The sequence below is a fragment of the Caretta caretta genome, chromosome 2, assembly GCF_965140235.1.
Source record: "Caretta caretta isolate rCarCar2 chromosome 2, rCarCar1.hap1, whole genome shotgun sequence".
In the NCBI taxonomy this organism is placed as follows: Eukaryota; Metazoa; Chordata; order Testudines; family Cheloniidae; genus Caretta; species Caretta caretta.
Genome location: NC_134207.1, coordinates 131,311,918 through 131,329,640, shown reverse-complemented (window position 1 = coordinate 131,329,640; position 17,723 = coordinate 131,311,918). Strand labels below are relative to the sequence as shown.

The window sequence follows — 17,723 nt, the reverse complement described above, 5'->3', positions numbered from 1 at the left end:
GTATGAAGGGAATCTTCATTGCTTCGCCCATGTGGTATTTGATCTGTGGCTCAACAGAGGACTCACAAGCATTGTAGTTCACAGACAGGCATGCTTAGGCATGCCATTTAAACAGATTGTACTGTATTCTGTCCCTCCTTTTTATAATATTTTTATGGATTTTAAGATTTTATTTTACATATACTTTTTTTCTAAAAGATTACCTTTATCTCCAACACATGGACTGTATATTGTAACCCTCTTATACCCCATAAACAAAAGAGAATTTGTCATTTTCACCATGTTTGTGATCAGAGATTTTCCTCTTTAAACTCTTATTAATCCAACTTCTTGTCACTCTGAGTCTTCCTGGGATTGTAGCTAGTTTGCCACATGGAGTTATTTCTACACCTAGAATTAAAGTCATTAATCATGTTTGGTTTGATGATTCCCATTTGCTTAGAAATCTTGAGAACATTTTGCCTTCTGCTTTGTCCTATTCTAGGGCTGCGTATGACTCGATTGATTCATGCAATCCATCAGTGTCTGGTCTTTTGGACCAGCTTGCCCTAATACTGCAGATGGTTCATGCCTGCTTACTCTTTGGTGTTCACTGCAGAATTATACACTCAAATAGTAGGGGGGGAGGGGGATGAAGATGCGCCTGGTGCCTGTGCTGTACATCTATTATAATCAGTTTAAATCTCAGCTTGTTCTCATTATCCACAATGTCTTTATGAGAGTACAATGACGGGGATATAATTGCTTGTCATAAACTAAGAGCTGAGTTGTGACAATGAAGTCTTGTGCTTGCTTTCTTGTGTGAGAAATATAAATAGAAGGCAGCTAATAGGAAAAAATAGCTCAGTAGCTGGAAAGCAACTTTAAAGAAAAATGATGTCCATAGCCACTCAGCCAGTAACTGGAAAAGCAGGTTTTATAAACCATCTTTAATGTTTACAGGCACTCAGTGGCTGAGAAAAGTAATACCTTTAAAATATGTTTAATGTTTTGAACCGTTTGGTGGCCAAGAGAGCAGTTCCTGCTAAAAAGATATTTAATGTTTAGAGTTGTTTTGTGGTAAGTAAAAAGAAACGTCTTGTTAATTTTTAACATTTACTGTTGATTAGTGGCTACTAAAGCAACTATTGAGATATGTTTTATGTTTAGAGATGCTCTGTGCCTGTACAAAAATAATTCCTATGCATCTCAAGCCAATACCAAAGCATTGCAGTATCTTTACCTCAAAAATAGCTTCACTGACAAAAGCAACACATACCCGTAACTATCTAATACAACCTCAGATGATTATGCATACCAGTACTCACTACTTGGCAAGCAACTGATATTCAGCGTATCAAAAGTGCCTAACATATCCATTCAGTGTAAAAACAATAGTAGAATCTAAGAGCCAAAATGCTAGCTGGTTAAGTGTACAGATGTGTTTCAAGGTCTGGGTCTGAAGATCTCTGAATTTTGGAGGTGATGCGATCCAGTGTATGGGCTGAGCTATTAAACTGAGAAGAGCCAGGAGCAAAGATTGGATCTAGGTTTGGATCTGAACTTCTCCAATGCTGAGGAGGTCTTCCAAGATGAGATTTTGGCTTGCCAGATCTCTAGTTAAACATACCAAAAGTCTGTGTCCAAATATAGACGAGAGGGCTCACATACCCAGAGGAAAGGTATATTTCATAGTGCCAACTTGGCAACTATTTGGACATGTGTTTTTACTACATATTGCTTTTTGAGTTTTCACATCCTTCAAAATGTTGAGGTTGTGAATTAGCAAGAACTGTTTAATCAGTTTTCACCTAGCTTTAGTTTTAGCAATTTCTCAGTTACAATCATTGTGCTCCAAGGGGTTTGCAGGACTCAGCCCAGTATGACTTTCATTTCAGATGGGCTCACAGAAGTCAGTATTATTTATCATATTTCATTGTTTTGCTGACAATATTCAAACACTTAACTCTGTCACATTGATCATACCAAGCCCATCTTTGAAACTCTCCATTGGTTACCCCTTCATCTCTGCATCAAATACAAGCTCCTTGTCTTATCTTTAAGGCCTTTCATAACTTTTAACACTGTATCTATGTATTTTGCTAATCTATCATGATATCAAGCCTCACTTAGTTCCACCAGCATTCCTAGCCTTTGCTCCCTACCTGTCTTCTTCTTCCTTAAACACCTCTATGCTTTCTTCTAGCTGCTTCTTATGCATTGGAAAAACTCCCTGATAAAATCCAAGCAGCCGTGACCTCATCTTCCCTCAACTCCCTCCTCTGCTATGAAGTTTATAAATCCCACCCTGATGCTCATGGCTAGACAGTTGACAGACAGTGACTACTGCTTTTCCTGCCTTTCTTTTCCCTGCTCCTTTCCTCTCTACCTCCACTCCCAATTAAAAAAAAAAAAGAAATATAATACAAGTATCTAAAATAACTGTGGCAATTCTATATCAGGTTTATGTCCTGTATGTTGTATCCTCACCCCCTACCCTTAATCTGTTTGTGTTTTTAACCTGTAAGCCCTTAAGGACAGGAACTTTCTCATTTGTATTTGCAGAGCACACAGCACAATGGGGCCTGAGTCTGACTGGGATTTTGGGCTGCTACCAGAAACAATAATATGGGCAGCTGGACTGATGTTTCCTTGTTAAATACTATTTTGGCTCCCCAGATTGGACACACTGTACTAAGTGATCTGACCTTTGATATTTAAAAAGGGATTACTTGTTATTATGGTGATACTATGGTGAGGCGGTTCATATAAATGAGAATAAGCAAAAGATAAAGACAGAGGGATAACTTTCCTGGGGCAGCAATATGGTGAAGAGGTTTTACCTTAATTTAATATGAATGTATGGAATGTCTAATATATGCCCCCGTAATGTTATCTGTTGATCCTAACTGAAAAATGTGCATGTTTTCTCACATTCACCTTACTTCCATATATAAACATAGAATCCTCTGTGTTTTTACTAACACTTCACTAATTAGTTTGCTTATTGATCACTGTAATTCATCTGGATGGCCTCTATGTCTATTCTTGGTAGGCAATTAAAACACTACACCATGGGATCAAGGTTAAATGCAAGAAATGAGTTCATAGGCACTAACCATCATACAAAATAGCTGGGAAGCACAGAAAAGGGAGAGATAGATACCATGTCATCCCACCTGCCCTATTGTATAGTATGGACACTTTATCCATACATGGCAAATAGAATCAAATTATAATTATTCTTTTGAACAACATACAACACATTCAATTATTTATGTATTTAGTTCTAAATAATAATCTTTAAAAATGCCGATCCAAGTCTCTAGATGCCCTAACACACCATTCATAAAACAATCAAATTGCAGCAGCATTGAACTAATCATTTCAACGGGCATGCTACTAGCCAGCCACTTACAGAAACTCCTTTGCACCCCTCCTTCGTTGTGGGCAACATACCCTCAGACTTCTCCAAAAATCTTATCAAACAGATGTTTGTTACAGCAAGCTTAGGAGGATGCCAAATTTAAAATATTTATATAGATAACTTCAGTATCATTGTGGTGGGGCAGCTGCCCCACAAAGGGAGAAGAAGAGGTTAAAAGCAGCACCAGGGAGGCTGCACAGAACCAACGAATCAGGAAACGGTTTATTGAGCCCACCAATAGGGAGAAGGCTTGCTGAAGCAGTCGATCAGGGCTGGCAAGGACCATATATAAAGGGCTGCTCAGCAGAACAGAAGGAAGTCTCCCCCTGGAAGGCAAGGGAGGAGGACTGGCTGCCTGCCTGAAGAAGTGCCATAGATAGCACAGTGCTTAGCAGGGGCAGCAGAGTGCGAGGGTGAGCCGCTGGCTGACCTCTGCCAGGCTGGGGCCTTGCTACAAGGGCTGAGAGGGTGCTAGGGCTATGGGGGAAGTGGCCCAGGGAAAATAGACATCAGGTTGGAGGAGCTGTAGGGTCCCTCGGTAGGGACCTAGAGTAGTGGGCGGGCCTGGGTCCCCCCCTTGCACCCCACTTGCCAATGAGGTGAGTGGCCAGGATCCAGACTGCAGTTTGCCCCTGAGGTGAGGGGATGGACCTTGGACTGCAGTTGGCCGCGGAGGCAAGTGGCGGGACTAATGACTGCCAGTCCCCTGCAAGGGGGGAGATACCGGAGTGGGGCACTGCCGGATGATTGTGCCCAGAAGAGGATGCTGCAGTCAAGAGAGCAATGTGGGTCCAAAGAGTAGAGATAGCAGTGACAGCACGTGTGACACCATTAGCTGAAGGTGGACTGGAAAGGCCGAGAACTAATTCCCAGGATGGGCAGCAGGAGGCACCATGGTGGTGAGTTCTACTTTATCACAATCATGATACAGAGTCAGTACTAAATCTATACCAAATAGAATTTTCAAGTAAAACAAAATATAAATATTTTAGGGCACCCATTTTTAGATACTTATTAATTAAAAGCTGTGGAGGCAGAATAATTCCCACTATCACCAATAGTTAATTAAAAAAAAATACAAAGTACAATACTGGCAATATTTTCTTATAAACAGGCTCAATTACACACACACACACACACACACACAGGTTCAGCCGATGGCGGTTCCCAGAGGATGCGGTTCGCTGCTCCAGGCCAATGGGAGCTCCTGGAAGTGGTGGCCAGTACATCCCTTGGCCCGCGCCACTTCCAGCAGCTTCCATTGGCTTGGAGCAGCAAACAGTGGCCACTGGGAGCCGCCATCTGCCGAACCTGCGGATGCGGCAGGTAAACAAACTAGCCCGGCCTGTCAGGGGCTTTACCTGCACAAGCGACAGAACAAGTTTGGGAACCACTGTTCTAGAGGCAGAGAAAACAACTGGAGAACAAGGAGTCCTGATACGAGGATACCAGTAGAGAATGCGTCTTTATAGGCAGAGTGGAAATTCAAACCTATGACTCTGATATCCCAGATGAATGCCCTAACTACTGGGCTATTGGGTGTTCTGCTGACACATCCATGGACCAGCCTCAAAAATTCAAGATCTGCTTGCCCCCAGCTGTCTTTTAGGAGGGTTAGGCATGCTCAGTGCATGCCTATTGGATCAGACCCCACAGACAAGATAGGTAGGGGAACACCTAGTTTGAGAATCCTGTTGGGGCTTACGCATATCCCAGAACTGCAAGCAGCTCAAATTAGCTGTAGGACCATTGTGAGAACTTCAGCAGCTTTGGGCAGGCATACCAGTGGAAATTTAGGCACGTATGAGGATTTAGGTGCCTACTGGGTTAGGCAGCAGCAGAGCAGTGGATATTTGAATGTCAGTAGTGCTTACTTTTTGGACTTGGGCATCTATGAGGGCAGTTAGGCACCTAAGCCCCTTTGTGAATCTAGCTCACAGTGCTTAGTGCAGTGTATTAGACATACTATACAGCAGAATCTGAAGGCAGCTCCTCATGCAATGAGACACCTGGTTCTATTTTGTTAGTTTCTATACATACATATCCACAATAGAGGGAAAAAAGAAAAGAATTCCCTGATCATGCAAACCGTGTTATTGGTCATCATTTCTTTTTGTCTTTTGGTATAAGGTCATATCCTATTAGCATTCATTTACTATCTGATATATCCACTCATGGGAACTATATTTTGAACTCAAATCTAACCAGTCCTTTTCATTATTAACTAATTGAACTGCATGTGCATTTTTATAACTTACTGAACTTCTCTGAACCTACTTGTTAGGTCAGGATGATAACATGATCTGACTGCCTGATCATATTACATATACAAATTTCATACACATCCCAGTTAATTCCATAGGACAATTTAGGTAACTGGCTAACCTTTTTTTGCCCCCACAATAGTCTATCCAGTCTCCATTATATGTGTTGTTTGGTTAGAGGGCCAGGAAAAGCTGTCTCTACAGTTTCAGAGTTAGAAAGCCTTAGCAATTGTTCATACTTGGAGTTTTAAATTATAGCCTAGGAGGTGATGAGCAACTCTGATTTGTGAATGTGCCAGGAAAAGGGAAAGCAGTTTTGGAGTCAGTAAAGAGGGTAATAAACAGCAGCAACCAGGCACCCTAGACATGGATATGTGAAAGCTTCTGCCCCCTGTCCCATAAATCAGAACTAAGCAAAATGGTTGTTGGTCAAGTAGTACTACCTTGGGAGAGAAATTGGTTCTTGTTGTTTGTTTGAACTGAAATCCTTGTTTCTATCCCCAGGTTGTGTGGATAGCTGATCTTGATGTGAGCACAGTTTGTAACCATTTAAGAGCCAGATTGTGGCTGTTCTAATGGATGCACAAAGTAGTGGGGACCAGGCACCAAGAGTCTTTTCCCCATTGTACCAATGCCCAGGCACCTCTCATAATCACCTGAGTGCAAAAATTGTGTGAATCTAGCACCACCGTGTAGAGCAGATAGGCTAGTGCCATGGTTCTGTGCTAAGCCTCTGCCCTGGACAGCTGAGCTGGTGCAAGAAGAGAGCACACCACAATGTGCAAACATCCTTCCTGTTTGCATTCCTCCCAAAGCCCATGGACCCATTTTGTTTGAGTTATCCTGGCTCCTACTGCAGTACAGCCCTAAACATACTTACCCCCAATCCTTCCCAGTGCAGGCTTTAACTTAAATCCCTTGGTAGCCATTTATACATTAACAGTGGGGAAGAGAAGAGACTTGAATGTAAGAAGATAATGCTAAAATAAAATTGAAATATGTATAACCCTAAGAACAAACCCAGCAATTTTCGGTGTTCTAACCATTAATTTTAGGAGTTAAATTTCCCCTGCAGCTTCCTCTGTAGGAAATTAACATTGAAAACCAGTAAGTAGGATCTAGTTAGTTATCAAGGGGTATATATTCCTTACTCACCCACTGGAGACATTTCCGGGACACTGGCAACATACGGCCCATCTAGGAACTTTGGCTCATTATCATTAATGTCCTGCACTTTGATGATGAACTCTGATTCAGGCTCCAGTGGTTTCCTGGTGTCTATGTCCACAGCCTGAGCACGGAGTGTGTAGAAAGGCTTTTCTTCTCGATCAAGGCTCCTTATGGCATGTATGTCCCCTGTGGTCTCGTCAATGGTAAATACCATGCCAGCTCCATCTCCTGAGAGGGTGTATTTAACAGTGCCCGCTCCCTTGTCCAAGTCAGAATGAAGCTTAACAGAAAAAAGAAGGGGAGGGGAATGGAGAGAAAAATATTAATGGGTCATTCTGTGCTGGAAGACAGCTAGATTATTTTGTGCCCTCTTAATGTCTTCAAGGTATAAGAGGAAATGGCTGGCAATATACCAAAGATAATTTTTATCAGTTACTAATATCTAGGAAGGAAGCATTTCAAAATCCTAACTAATTCGAGCCATGCAAATTCCTTGCCATAAAAGCTCCAATGCACCAGGTTTTGAATTTGACAACAAATTTAAACCTAAGCCCAAGTTCATCAGAAGGTTGCTACCACTTTAAGCAAACCTCAGCCAAGTTTAGAGCAAACGTGAGCTGATTTGTGATTTTGTGTCAAACACATAACATTCATTTGGCTTTTACACACATGCAGATGGTTTGACTGAGTTTTGCTTTTAGATGATAGGTTTGTTTTAAACTCCAAACTTGGTTTAAAAGGCATAATGAATTCCATTTTGAATTTGGTATTATAACTTGGTTCTAAGCAAGCCAGGAAGCTGAAATTAGAACTCATTCAAGGTCAGATTCTGCCTTCACTTACACCCATGCCACCCCATTGATTTCAATGTTCAAATATTAATCATTTAGTACACTCCCTATTGTGAACTACAGTAGTTTCATTATACCCTGTGACACAGCAACCCCGTGGCAAAGGGCCCCCTGCTCTTTGCAAACATCTCTCACCTCAGACCTGACAATCTCACTACACCAAACACCTATCTTACAGGATATTTACCCATAAAGTATCTACGGAAAGCTTGTAACTTGTCCAGATTCAGAATCATTGCAAGATGTATGTATGGGTAATATTTTTAGGAATAAAATAAAATATGCTTTGTGGACTTGGAGTAAAAATTAGTCACTAGTGGATAACTAGCCTCGGTGATGGCCCTTTTGGGCAGGGAGAAGTTGTCCCCCTGCCCTATTTAGCTAGTGACGCAACGCAAAGCTCAATTGTTTAGCCTTGTGTGATACTAGGACTTTGCCTCTGGCGGTTTCCCAGTAAATGGCAAACAATCAAAACAACTTGCAGATAAAAAGAACTTTAGAACAAGAGAGAGATTCACCCTGTCTGTGACTGTAAACAAAAGACTCTTTTCAGTATAACACAGGGAGGGAGAAGCACTACGGACCCATTTGCTGGAATGGGGAAGCCCCCTGTGGAGCATTGGGCGGGAAGAGAATCATGAATATTTGTATTCTTGTTCCCGTGAAACCAGCCAACTCTGCAATAGACTGAACTTTGAGGGGAAACCTACTTTATTAGATAGTAAAGGTAACTATTGATACATGTAGATCCAGTTTGCTTTATTTTATTTTGCTTTGTATTGTAACCATGTATTTCCATCATTTTCTCTCATTTCTAGTTAAATCTGTACACTTTCTTTAAAAAAACAAACAAAAAAAACCCACCTACTTTTGTTTTATTGTAAGTGCTCAAATGTGCTGGTGATTTACAGAAGCGATGGTTTAAGGAGAAACTAGTAAACTCACCTCAATGAGCAGCGGTTGTTATGTTGGCGGAAGAAGCTCTCCTGCCGACACAGCTCTGTGCATACTGTGCATACATTATGCCGACGAAACTTATGTTGCTCTGGGGGCGGTGAGGGATGCGGGTTTCACACCCCTGAACAACATAAGTTTTGCCAGGATAAGTGGTGGTAGTGCAGACCTTATCTAAGTGATTTTCCCCACAGAGCCCTGGTCTACAATACAAAATTAATTCGGTATAACTATGTCTCTCAGATGTGAATAATCCACACCCTGGCAACACAGTTATATTTTCCTAACCACTGGTGTGGACAGCGCTATGTTGGTGGGAGAGCTTCTCCCACTGACATAACTACCATCTCTCGTGGAGGAGGAGTTAATAAGCTGTGACGAAGTGGGACTGTTCTTAATGTTTCCTCTGAATATTGTAGGGGTGCCTCAATTTCCCCTATGCCTTTCTTAAGTCTCTAGGTGGTGGCATAAGGGGGTGTAATTGTTGCAGAAAAAAGGGCCAATGTACATAAATAGCCAACACTCTGTCTCCTGGCAACTGATGGCCTGGGCCCTTCCCCCCTGCAAGGTGATAGCTAAAGGGTTGGAGAACAAAGGAATCAGGTGACCTCCTGTCCCGGGAAAGGGACAAAGCCCAGAGGAGGAGGGGCTGGAGGGTGAGTTGCGTTTGGACTGGCTGGGGACGTGGAGTGAAGTGCAGACATGGTTGTCTGGCTCACTGCCCCGCAAAATGGACCCGGCTGAGGGGTCCTGTTCTCTATACCTAAAAACTCTGTTTTAGACCGTGTTCTTGTCATCTAATAAACCTCTGTTTTACTGGCTGGCTAAGAGTCACATCTGACTGCGAAGTTGGGGTGCAGGGCCCTCTGGCTTCCCCAGGACCCCGCCTGGGCGGACTTGCTGTGGGAAGTGCACGGAGGGGCAGAGGATGCTGAATGCTCTGAGGTCAGACCCAGGAAGGTGGAAGCGGTGTGAGCTTTTTGCTCTGAAGACAGTCTGCTCACAGAGAGCAGACTTCACCTGGGGAAGTCCGTGCCTGGGGACTCCATGACATAAGCCTACAGAAGAACTCTCTCCTATCGACTTAGAGCATCTTCACTACAAGTGCTACAGCAGTGCAGCTGCATCAGTGCAGTCATGCCACTGTAAATCTGTAGTATAGACCTGCCCTCAGAGGGAAAATTGGGGAAAACTCAGTAGTTTCTGCCTCACATTTCCACACATCTGCTAGCCCATTGGAATGGTAATTGTTTGTTCTTAATGGGAGAAAAACCCAAACTGCAAGATTTCTGGGTCAAGGACCATCTTTTTTGGTGTTTGTTTGAATTGTGCCAAATAGAATGGGGCTTTAATTCCTGTTTGTGGGGACAGGAACTACCACAATAGTAACAATAAATAATATCATCAGGTTTCTTTTCTACATGCTGACAGCGGATTCACACTCATATTTAAGATGAAGCTAGAAAACTTTAACAGATGCCCAAAGTTATGTCACAGTAGTATGAACTCCCAGGTTTGCCATAGACTTAAACACGGGGGGACATTTTAGATGCTCCTAGTCCCATCTAATAAGGGGTAAGCAGATCTGCTGTAATGGACATAGCCTGGAAAAGAGCTTTCAAGATGCCTCAGAGTGCATTTCCTTAAACGGTGCACTCAGGAGATTATGGCTATCGGCTTTATTTATATTATGCATTGTAGAAGGCAAAACACAATAGAGAAAACATGGAAAGTGAAAGTAAATTATACCAAAAATGCATTACTGAGAACTAGCTAAATGGTTTCAGTAATGGAGCAAGAAGCTGAGTTACAAAGGAAGCGGTAAAGACATTTATTAACATTTATAGCCCATTCTTCTCTTGAAATTGAATCTAGGTCCTTGTGACTCAGAAGGAGGTCATGGTTTGTGGGATAGAAAGAGCACTCACACACAGTTTTCCCTTCCTAAGCTTTTTTAGCCCATCCCTGCTCTTCTCTGAGGTAATGGGTACCTGACCCTGCATCTAGCTACCCTATAGGTGGGGTTTAAATTACCTCACCACTTTAGCACAGTGTTCCTCCCATTGTGTGCTAGGTATAGACATGTTATTAAAGCTAATGTTAAAAAAACATTATGTAATACACAGGTTGAGAAAAGTGTCTGTACATCTGGGTATAGTGCTTAGATTATCCATAAATACAGAGTTTGTTTGTAAAAGTCATATGCTAGAGTACATAATCAGCAATAACCCAAATTTAGGTGAATACATTTAACAATACAGTTTAGGTATTAGTTTCAAAGGCAGCTTATCCATCCACTGCTAGGAGTCAAACATCCCCTTTGTTTGTGAAATGACAAGATAATAGCTCCAGCCTTGAGATAATTAATGTCTCTCTCTCATCACTTTAATTTAAGTGGTTAGTTCACATGCAACCTGCTGCACCATTATACTTTGGTCAGTTACAGCTTCTTTCAAATGTAGGTTTAAAGTCATTTGAGGAGTACAAGAAGAGAAATCCAAAATGAAAATGAATAAAACAGAAAAATCTTAGTATGGTACACAGTGAGAATTGAAACACTTTCTGACATGTATGTAACTGAAATTAAGGCTTTTTTTTTTTTTTTTGGTATGTGTACCATGTGATCTAGGCTGGTCTGGTAGCTATGATAGAGGGAATGACACAAGCCAAATGTTTATGGTTGGGAAACAGGAATTTGCCAACAGGGAGAGCCACACCAACCATAATTTCTCTTCCCCTTCCTCTGGCTTTAGATCAGGGATGGCTGACTGTGATTCCTATTTGCCAGTTGGAGAATCCATGACAGGCTAATAATGGATCAGACATCACAGTACATGGTAGCTATGAGTCTCCATTCTACCAGAGAGGAATGAAAAAATTGCTGAGCAGAAAACTGGCCATGGGAGAAAAATATAAAGTATGGCGGCCAGGGGGGTGTGTGTGTGTGGGGGGGGGGGAATAAAGGTTTCTGAGAGAATGGTCGAGTGAAAAGAAGCTTATATTGGAAGAGAAGCACAACCGCAAATTAATGTGGTTCGTTCACATGCAATAGGCCTTGCAAGCATTATACTTGGCAGCATTACAAGTTCAGTTGTCAAAAATATGTTCACTGCATTCCATACTAGCAATGGGCTAGATCACCAGTCGGTGTAGCTCCATCAATTTCAATAGAGTGATGCTGTTTTACACTAGCTGAGGATCAGGCCCATTACATTTATTTCATCAAGCTGTTTTATAATTTGATTTTGCTGATGAAATCCAACATTGGGCAACGGGCAGACCTAGCACTTACTTTCAGTCTATTTTGAGCTATGCAAATTATGGGGTGATTTGTAGATACACAGCATCTCCCTAAATATGATAAACAATCACTAATCTCAACTGAACCAAATTCTCCAGCAGTAAAAGAGAAAGCACATTAACGAGCAGCATCACCTAGCCTTAATACCACTATCTGAGTTCCAATTCACTTAGATTTCAAATAACAAGCTATTTAAAAAAAACAAAAACACAGTTGTGTAGGTGATGGAGCTATAGATCTGCAGCATCCAGACAGCTGTTTGCTATTGGTGGTGGTGTTATTGTTGATGCTCCCCAAGTCAGCTCAGATGGTGCGTGAAAATCAGATGCCGAGAGAGAGAGAAAACTAGGATCTGCAGGGTTTGCACAAGAGTACAGGCTGATCTTGACTTTCATTGCTTTAAACTTTACAGAAAGCAATTTAGTCTACAGAATAAGTGCTTGCTATTCTGTATCTGATTTATATGTTTCAAAGTGTACTGCACTGAAAGATATTTATCCTTGTCTTGTCAGAGTTGAAAAGTGCACATAAAATTTGAGAGCGTGCTTTTTCTATCACTGTGTGCAACAGTAATTTTGTTTCATTCCATTTTTTTCTTGTGGCTTTTACTTATTTTCTATCTCCTGCTTTTCTGCTCTTTGAGCAAAGCTAAAGGGAAGGAGAATAGACCCCTCCCCCCAAATCTTAACTCAAAGCATCAGCTTTGTTTAAATATTAGAGTGACCTGAATTTACTATACAGTGACTATACATCCATGCCAATTTCCTTTGCTATCATGTTTTCTTTGCAATTTTTAAGTATTAAAAAAGCCATGAAGCTTTGAACACATGAAGGATTCATACCCAGCATTATTCATTCAAATTAGCTCTCTTGCTCTGTGTATCCCAGTAACATAGAGATAAATTTTAATGTCACATTGTTGTTTAGGCAAATCTTTCCCATATGTAAAATTAAAGATTTCTTACAACAAACACTGTTAGTGCAGAAAATCATGAATATTGCTCTGTATGACAGCAAATAAAGACAATGCTTAATAAAAGGAACTCTAGAATCTATCAATCACTTATCATAACACACACATCATACCATAATCTACTGATATATGCAACAAAAGGACATGTACCACTGGTGAACTGGCTGTTAAAAATATCAGCTGTATACAGTTGCTATCATGGAGACACTTGTTAAGTGCCTTTGCTAAACGTACTTGGAAATAAATGGATTATCCTTTGTCAATTTATTATTTTATAATAAACCCCATTAAACAGAGTGAATATCTTCCATAGAGGATTTGCCAAACCAGATCAGGATTTTCTTCAACCACTCTAGCATCCCACCTTAGGCTGCTATCTTGTAGCTAATACTTTGCTTCAGAGGAAGTGAAAATCACCACATTACACAGTCACCCATGTAATGCATATGTACATTGAGTTTATCTGGGAGAATTTATTTTTCTGAGCCTCACAGGCAATTAGCTCATGACCTTAAAAATGAGAGAAGATTACTACTATCTTAGCAGTAAATGTAATGGCTGGTCATACAACTACTCACTCCCTTTGAAAACAGAGTCATGGCATTTGACTTCATGACTGCTAGAACAGTGAATCCACAGTCATATGCACCATACAGTCATCCGATGAAATTAATTGCGGCAGGAGATCAAGTTCTTCTACAATATCTCCTAGCTTCAGTAGAACATTGTCAAGGCTTGACTGGTGAAAAACGTCTCTGGCTGCTGCCTCTGTTAATGAATTTGTGCTATCCTTCTAAAGAAGGAATCTCCAATCTAGAAGGGTCAGGATTTTGTCTTTGGTATTCCATATCCTTTAACCCCATGTGAATACATATCCTTTGTTATACCTCATGTGATTGCTACCAAACAAGCAACATGAATACCTGGAAGCAAGCTCAGTCCCAAACAACCTAATGAAGGAGCAATCCCTTCTTTTGCAAAATGCAAGCGGTTTAACTTTTAGAAATACCTTTTATGCCCTTACTGGAAAACAGTTACATGTTTCCTCCATACGCAGTGATTTTTGGCAAGACTGAACTTTAAAAGAGCAAGAACACTCATAACATCTGAGAAAAAGTAGATGTGCTGGAGTATTATGTTCTGGAATAGGAACTTAAGAACAAACAGTTGGCATCTTATGGATCTCTCAGGAGTATCATGGACTATTAGGTCCCAGTAAAGCACATGCTGAAGTCTCACTGACTTCAGTAAAACAAGTACATGCTTATGTGTTTTACTGAGCAAGGACGGACTTCAGCTTTCTTAAAGTGTTTAAGTACTTTGCTGAACGAGAACCTTATTGCTTCAGAAACTTAACAAATGTGTCACAGCCTTACAAAGTCCATACCTGTTCATAGACAACTTAATAATTCAGCATGTTAATTATTCCTGCACACTTTATGGGACATATTACACTGGAAAGCACATAAAACTTCAGCAAGTGTGTCAGCCCTACATACTTCATAAGGTGCACAGGAGTTGTGGCAGAATTGCCAAATAGTCTTCAGGCAGTAATGTGGATTACCCGTGTTTGTTCCTCGGAGATGTAGTCTTGCTCCATTCATGACATCTGAATAGTTTATATTAATCCTCTCAGAAAGTCAACACGACTTCAAATCTGCATGGATCAGTACACATTTCTTGAGGTAGGCAAAAGGCCAAATGCACTTCATAAAAAGCAAAGGAACTGTGATACAGATGCTGAATAATTAAGTTGTCCATAGACTCCTACACATTTTGTAAGGTGTGCAAGGCCTGTGATGCTCTTGCCAAGATTATATGTAGTTTACAAAATGCTCAGGAGCTGCAATATGGATGCTGAATAATTAAGTTCCTCATGGATTTGTGTGCCTACTGAATTCAGTAACAGTTCTGAAAAGGAAAGGAAAAGAAAAGAAAGCTCTAAATGCAGAAAAAAAAAACACCTAAATCAGTCTCCAAACTAACAGATGCAGTTTTTGTTATAGTCTGATATGCAAGGTTATATTAGCCAATTTCATAAGGTTATCTAAGGATACAGAGAAAAATTCCTATAGCAGAATAACTCTTTTTGATGCTATATTACAGTGCAGGTTTGGGATCCAAAATAGTATGTTAGGTGTATCCTCTTCATTGTTAACCTTTGCACGTGAGTGCAGACCTCCTCTTTATATAGCCCATGCCTAAATCTTCTCAGTCTTTGCCCCTTGTTGCTAGGTTTTTTTTTTATTATTACACAATCCGTTCTGCTGGATCCTCCTTTCCCCACTCTCTTTTATTTATATATATATATATATATATATATATAGATAGATAGATAGATAGATATAGATATAGATATATATCATATGTGAGATAGATATAGATATAGATATAGATATATCATATGTGATATAGATATAGATATATATATCATATGTGATATAGATATAGATATATAGATATATCACACACACACACACACACACACACACACACACACACAAAGGTATTTTCCTCCTTGCTCTATATCTCCATTGTCCCACTTCTTTAATAAGCTGTGGAACCATGCCAGTCCAAGTAACCAAAGCAACGTAACTGAAGCTTAGTGACGAAAATAAGGAATGGTGGCTTGAGTAGAAGCATGAAATAGTTAGCTGTGTAAGTCAAGGAATGGGGAAATTAATGGTTGTGTAATGACGGGTAAAATGATGAAGTAGATGGCTATGTGAGCGACGGCCATTGCAGAAATTGGAAATATATTATATATTTATATATTTTAATATATATCTATGATATATATAATTAAATTATAGCAATTATAAATTATATAAATTAATATAATATATATTAATTTATATATTATATATAATTATATATAATTTAAGTATACCAATTCATCCCCATTTTTTCCATTAAGGACTGCAGTTGCCTTTTAATAACAGTATTGATTACAAAAAAAAGACATTAGGAAGAGACAGCACTATACCTGATCTGACCTGGCCCTGATACTGCACAGGTATCAGCTACCATGGACCTTTATGGGCCCATGAACCCACTGTGGAGTCTCATTGATTTCAGCATTAGAGCCTATGTTTTCCATAATCACAAGTATGTTACATTCTGTTGCATTATTGAGCATGCAGCAATAATGCATGTCATAGCACATTCTAAAAATACATATTTTACTTGTTCTACATAAAACAAGATTGGATGTTTTTCTAAAAGCTCTGCTCTAGCAATTCTTTTGGGGAAGTTCTATGGCCTGTCTTATGCAGGAGGTCAGACTAGATGATCACAGTGGTCTCTTCTGGCTTTAGAATCTATGAAAATATAATTACCCACAGACATGAAAAATGTACCTCTAAATGAAAAAATGCAGCACTAGTGAAATATATAAAGAGTAAAAAACAAACAAACAAGATAAGAAACCATACCAAACTCTAGCCAACTCTACTCTGGTTTTGTAACTAGATTTCCTCATTTATTTCAAATTGGAACACACACACACACATTTATACATACACACAGAGACAATGATCTGGCCTTAGTTCTTACTAATACTATTTTAATAAAGTATGTAATTACTTTTGGTAGTAAATTATTTTTACTGTACTCAAGTAATACAGCCGTGACACATTCATTTATTGCTTGATTTATCTGAATCCATACCAACATTCATCTCTAGTTGAAAAAATAAGATTTGTTAGGGGTACTTTCATCTCAGCTCAAATCCAGTAGATGTGAGTAGTGATGGAGAGATTTGACCATGAGATGGAGTAGTTGGTAATTACCATGAAAATGAGTGTGGTAGTCTTACCAACCAAAGTGTTCAAAAATCATGTGATAGACTTACAATTCATATGGCTTCAAAAAGAATAAGCTTTGGATTATTTTTATTTCTAATAAGCTTTGAATTCTTTTTGTCATCTTGGTTTTCAGCCTTTTGAGTTCATGTTCCCAAGATTTCCTCTGCAGTCGTAAAGGCTAGAATTTTTATATAGTTTATAATTAAAGCCAGAAGTCCCATAACTTAATCTCATGACTCCAGGAGCTGAGCCTTTAAGAAAAAAATTACCAAAGATCTCAAGAGTTTGCAATACTGCCTCAGTCTATTTCTGGTTAGTCAGGTAGCAAGCTGTGCTTACTGATCCTAAGATTTGTGTACTTTTGTCATTCCCATCTCCCTTGCTGTCACCCTGACTCCCTTTGTTTTTCTCATCCACCTCTTATGTCTTGTCTTTCAGAATGTAAGTGTTTAGGAACAGGGATTAATTTTCTATGTGTTTGTAGAGCACTTACCCCAATGGGGTCCTGACATGGCTGAGGCCTCTAGACACTACGACAATATAAATATTTAACAACAACAACAATGACACATTTCAATGGAAAATTCCAATATGGTTTGCTAGTCACTAAAATAAGCACCAGTTCAGGAAATACCTCTGTTCAGGACAGCACTTGGCCACATGCTTATTTTTCAGTACATGCTAAAAGGTAAGAATGTAATTAAGTATTGTGCTGCATATGGATGGACTTACACATATTTCAATGCTTTCCTGAATCAGGGCCACAAGGACTGCACTATAATATGTGTAATGCAGTATTCTTTGTAAGATGCAGCTGCAAGTGGAAGACTATCGCACGTGTTTAGCAACATCTTCCCATCAGCACAAACCTAATTTATTTGAAAATCTTTACAGTCGGACAAGATAACTTTATAAATAGATTTGTTGCCCACAAGATAAGGTACCTTTACGAGCTCTGAAGTTTTACTTGCTAAATTTAACTATCTTGAGATAAAAGA

General features: G+C 39.9%; 1 protein-coding gene across 5 annotated transcripts in view; it reads right to left on the bottom strand.

The window, feature by feature from the left end:
- The window catches only part of CDH12 (cadherin 12), an 862,602-nt gene that overhangs the window by 146,768 nt on the left and 698,111 nt on the right, over positions 1 to 17,723 (bottom strand). For all 5 annotated transcript variants that reach the window (XM_075125425.1, XM_075125427.1, XM_075125428.1 and 2 more), the window contains one exon: positions 6,826 to 7,120. In XM_075125425.1, the coding sequence (XP_074981526.1) occupies positions 6,826 to 7,120 (295 nt within the window). The remainder of the gene's footprint in view (positions 1 to 6,825; positions 7,121 to 17,723) is intronic.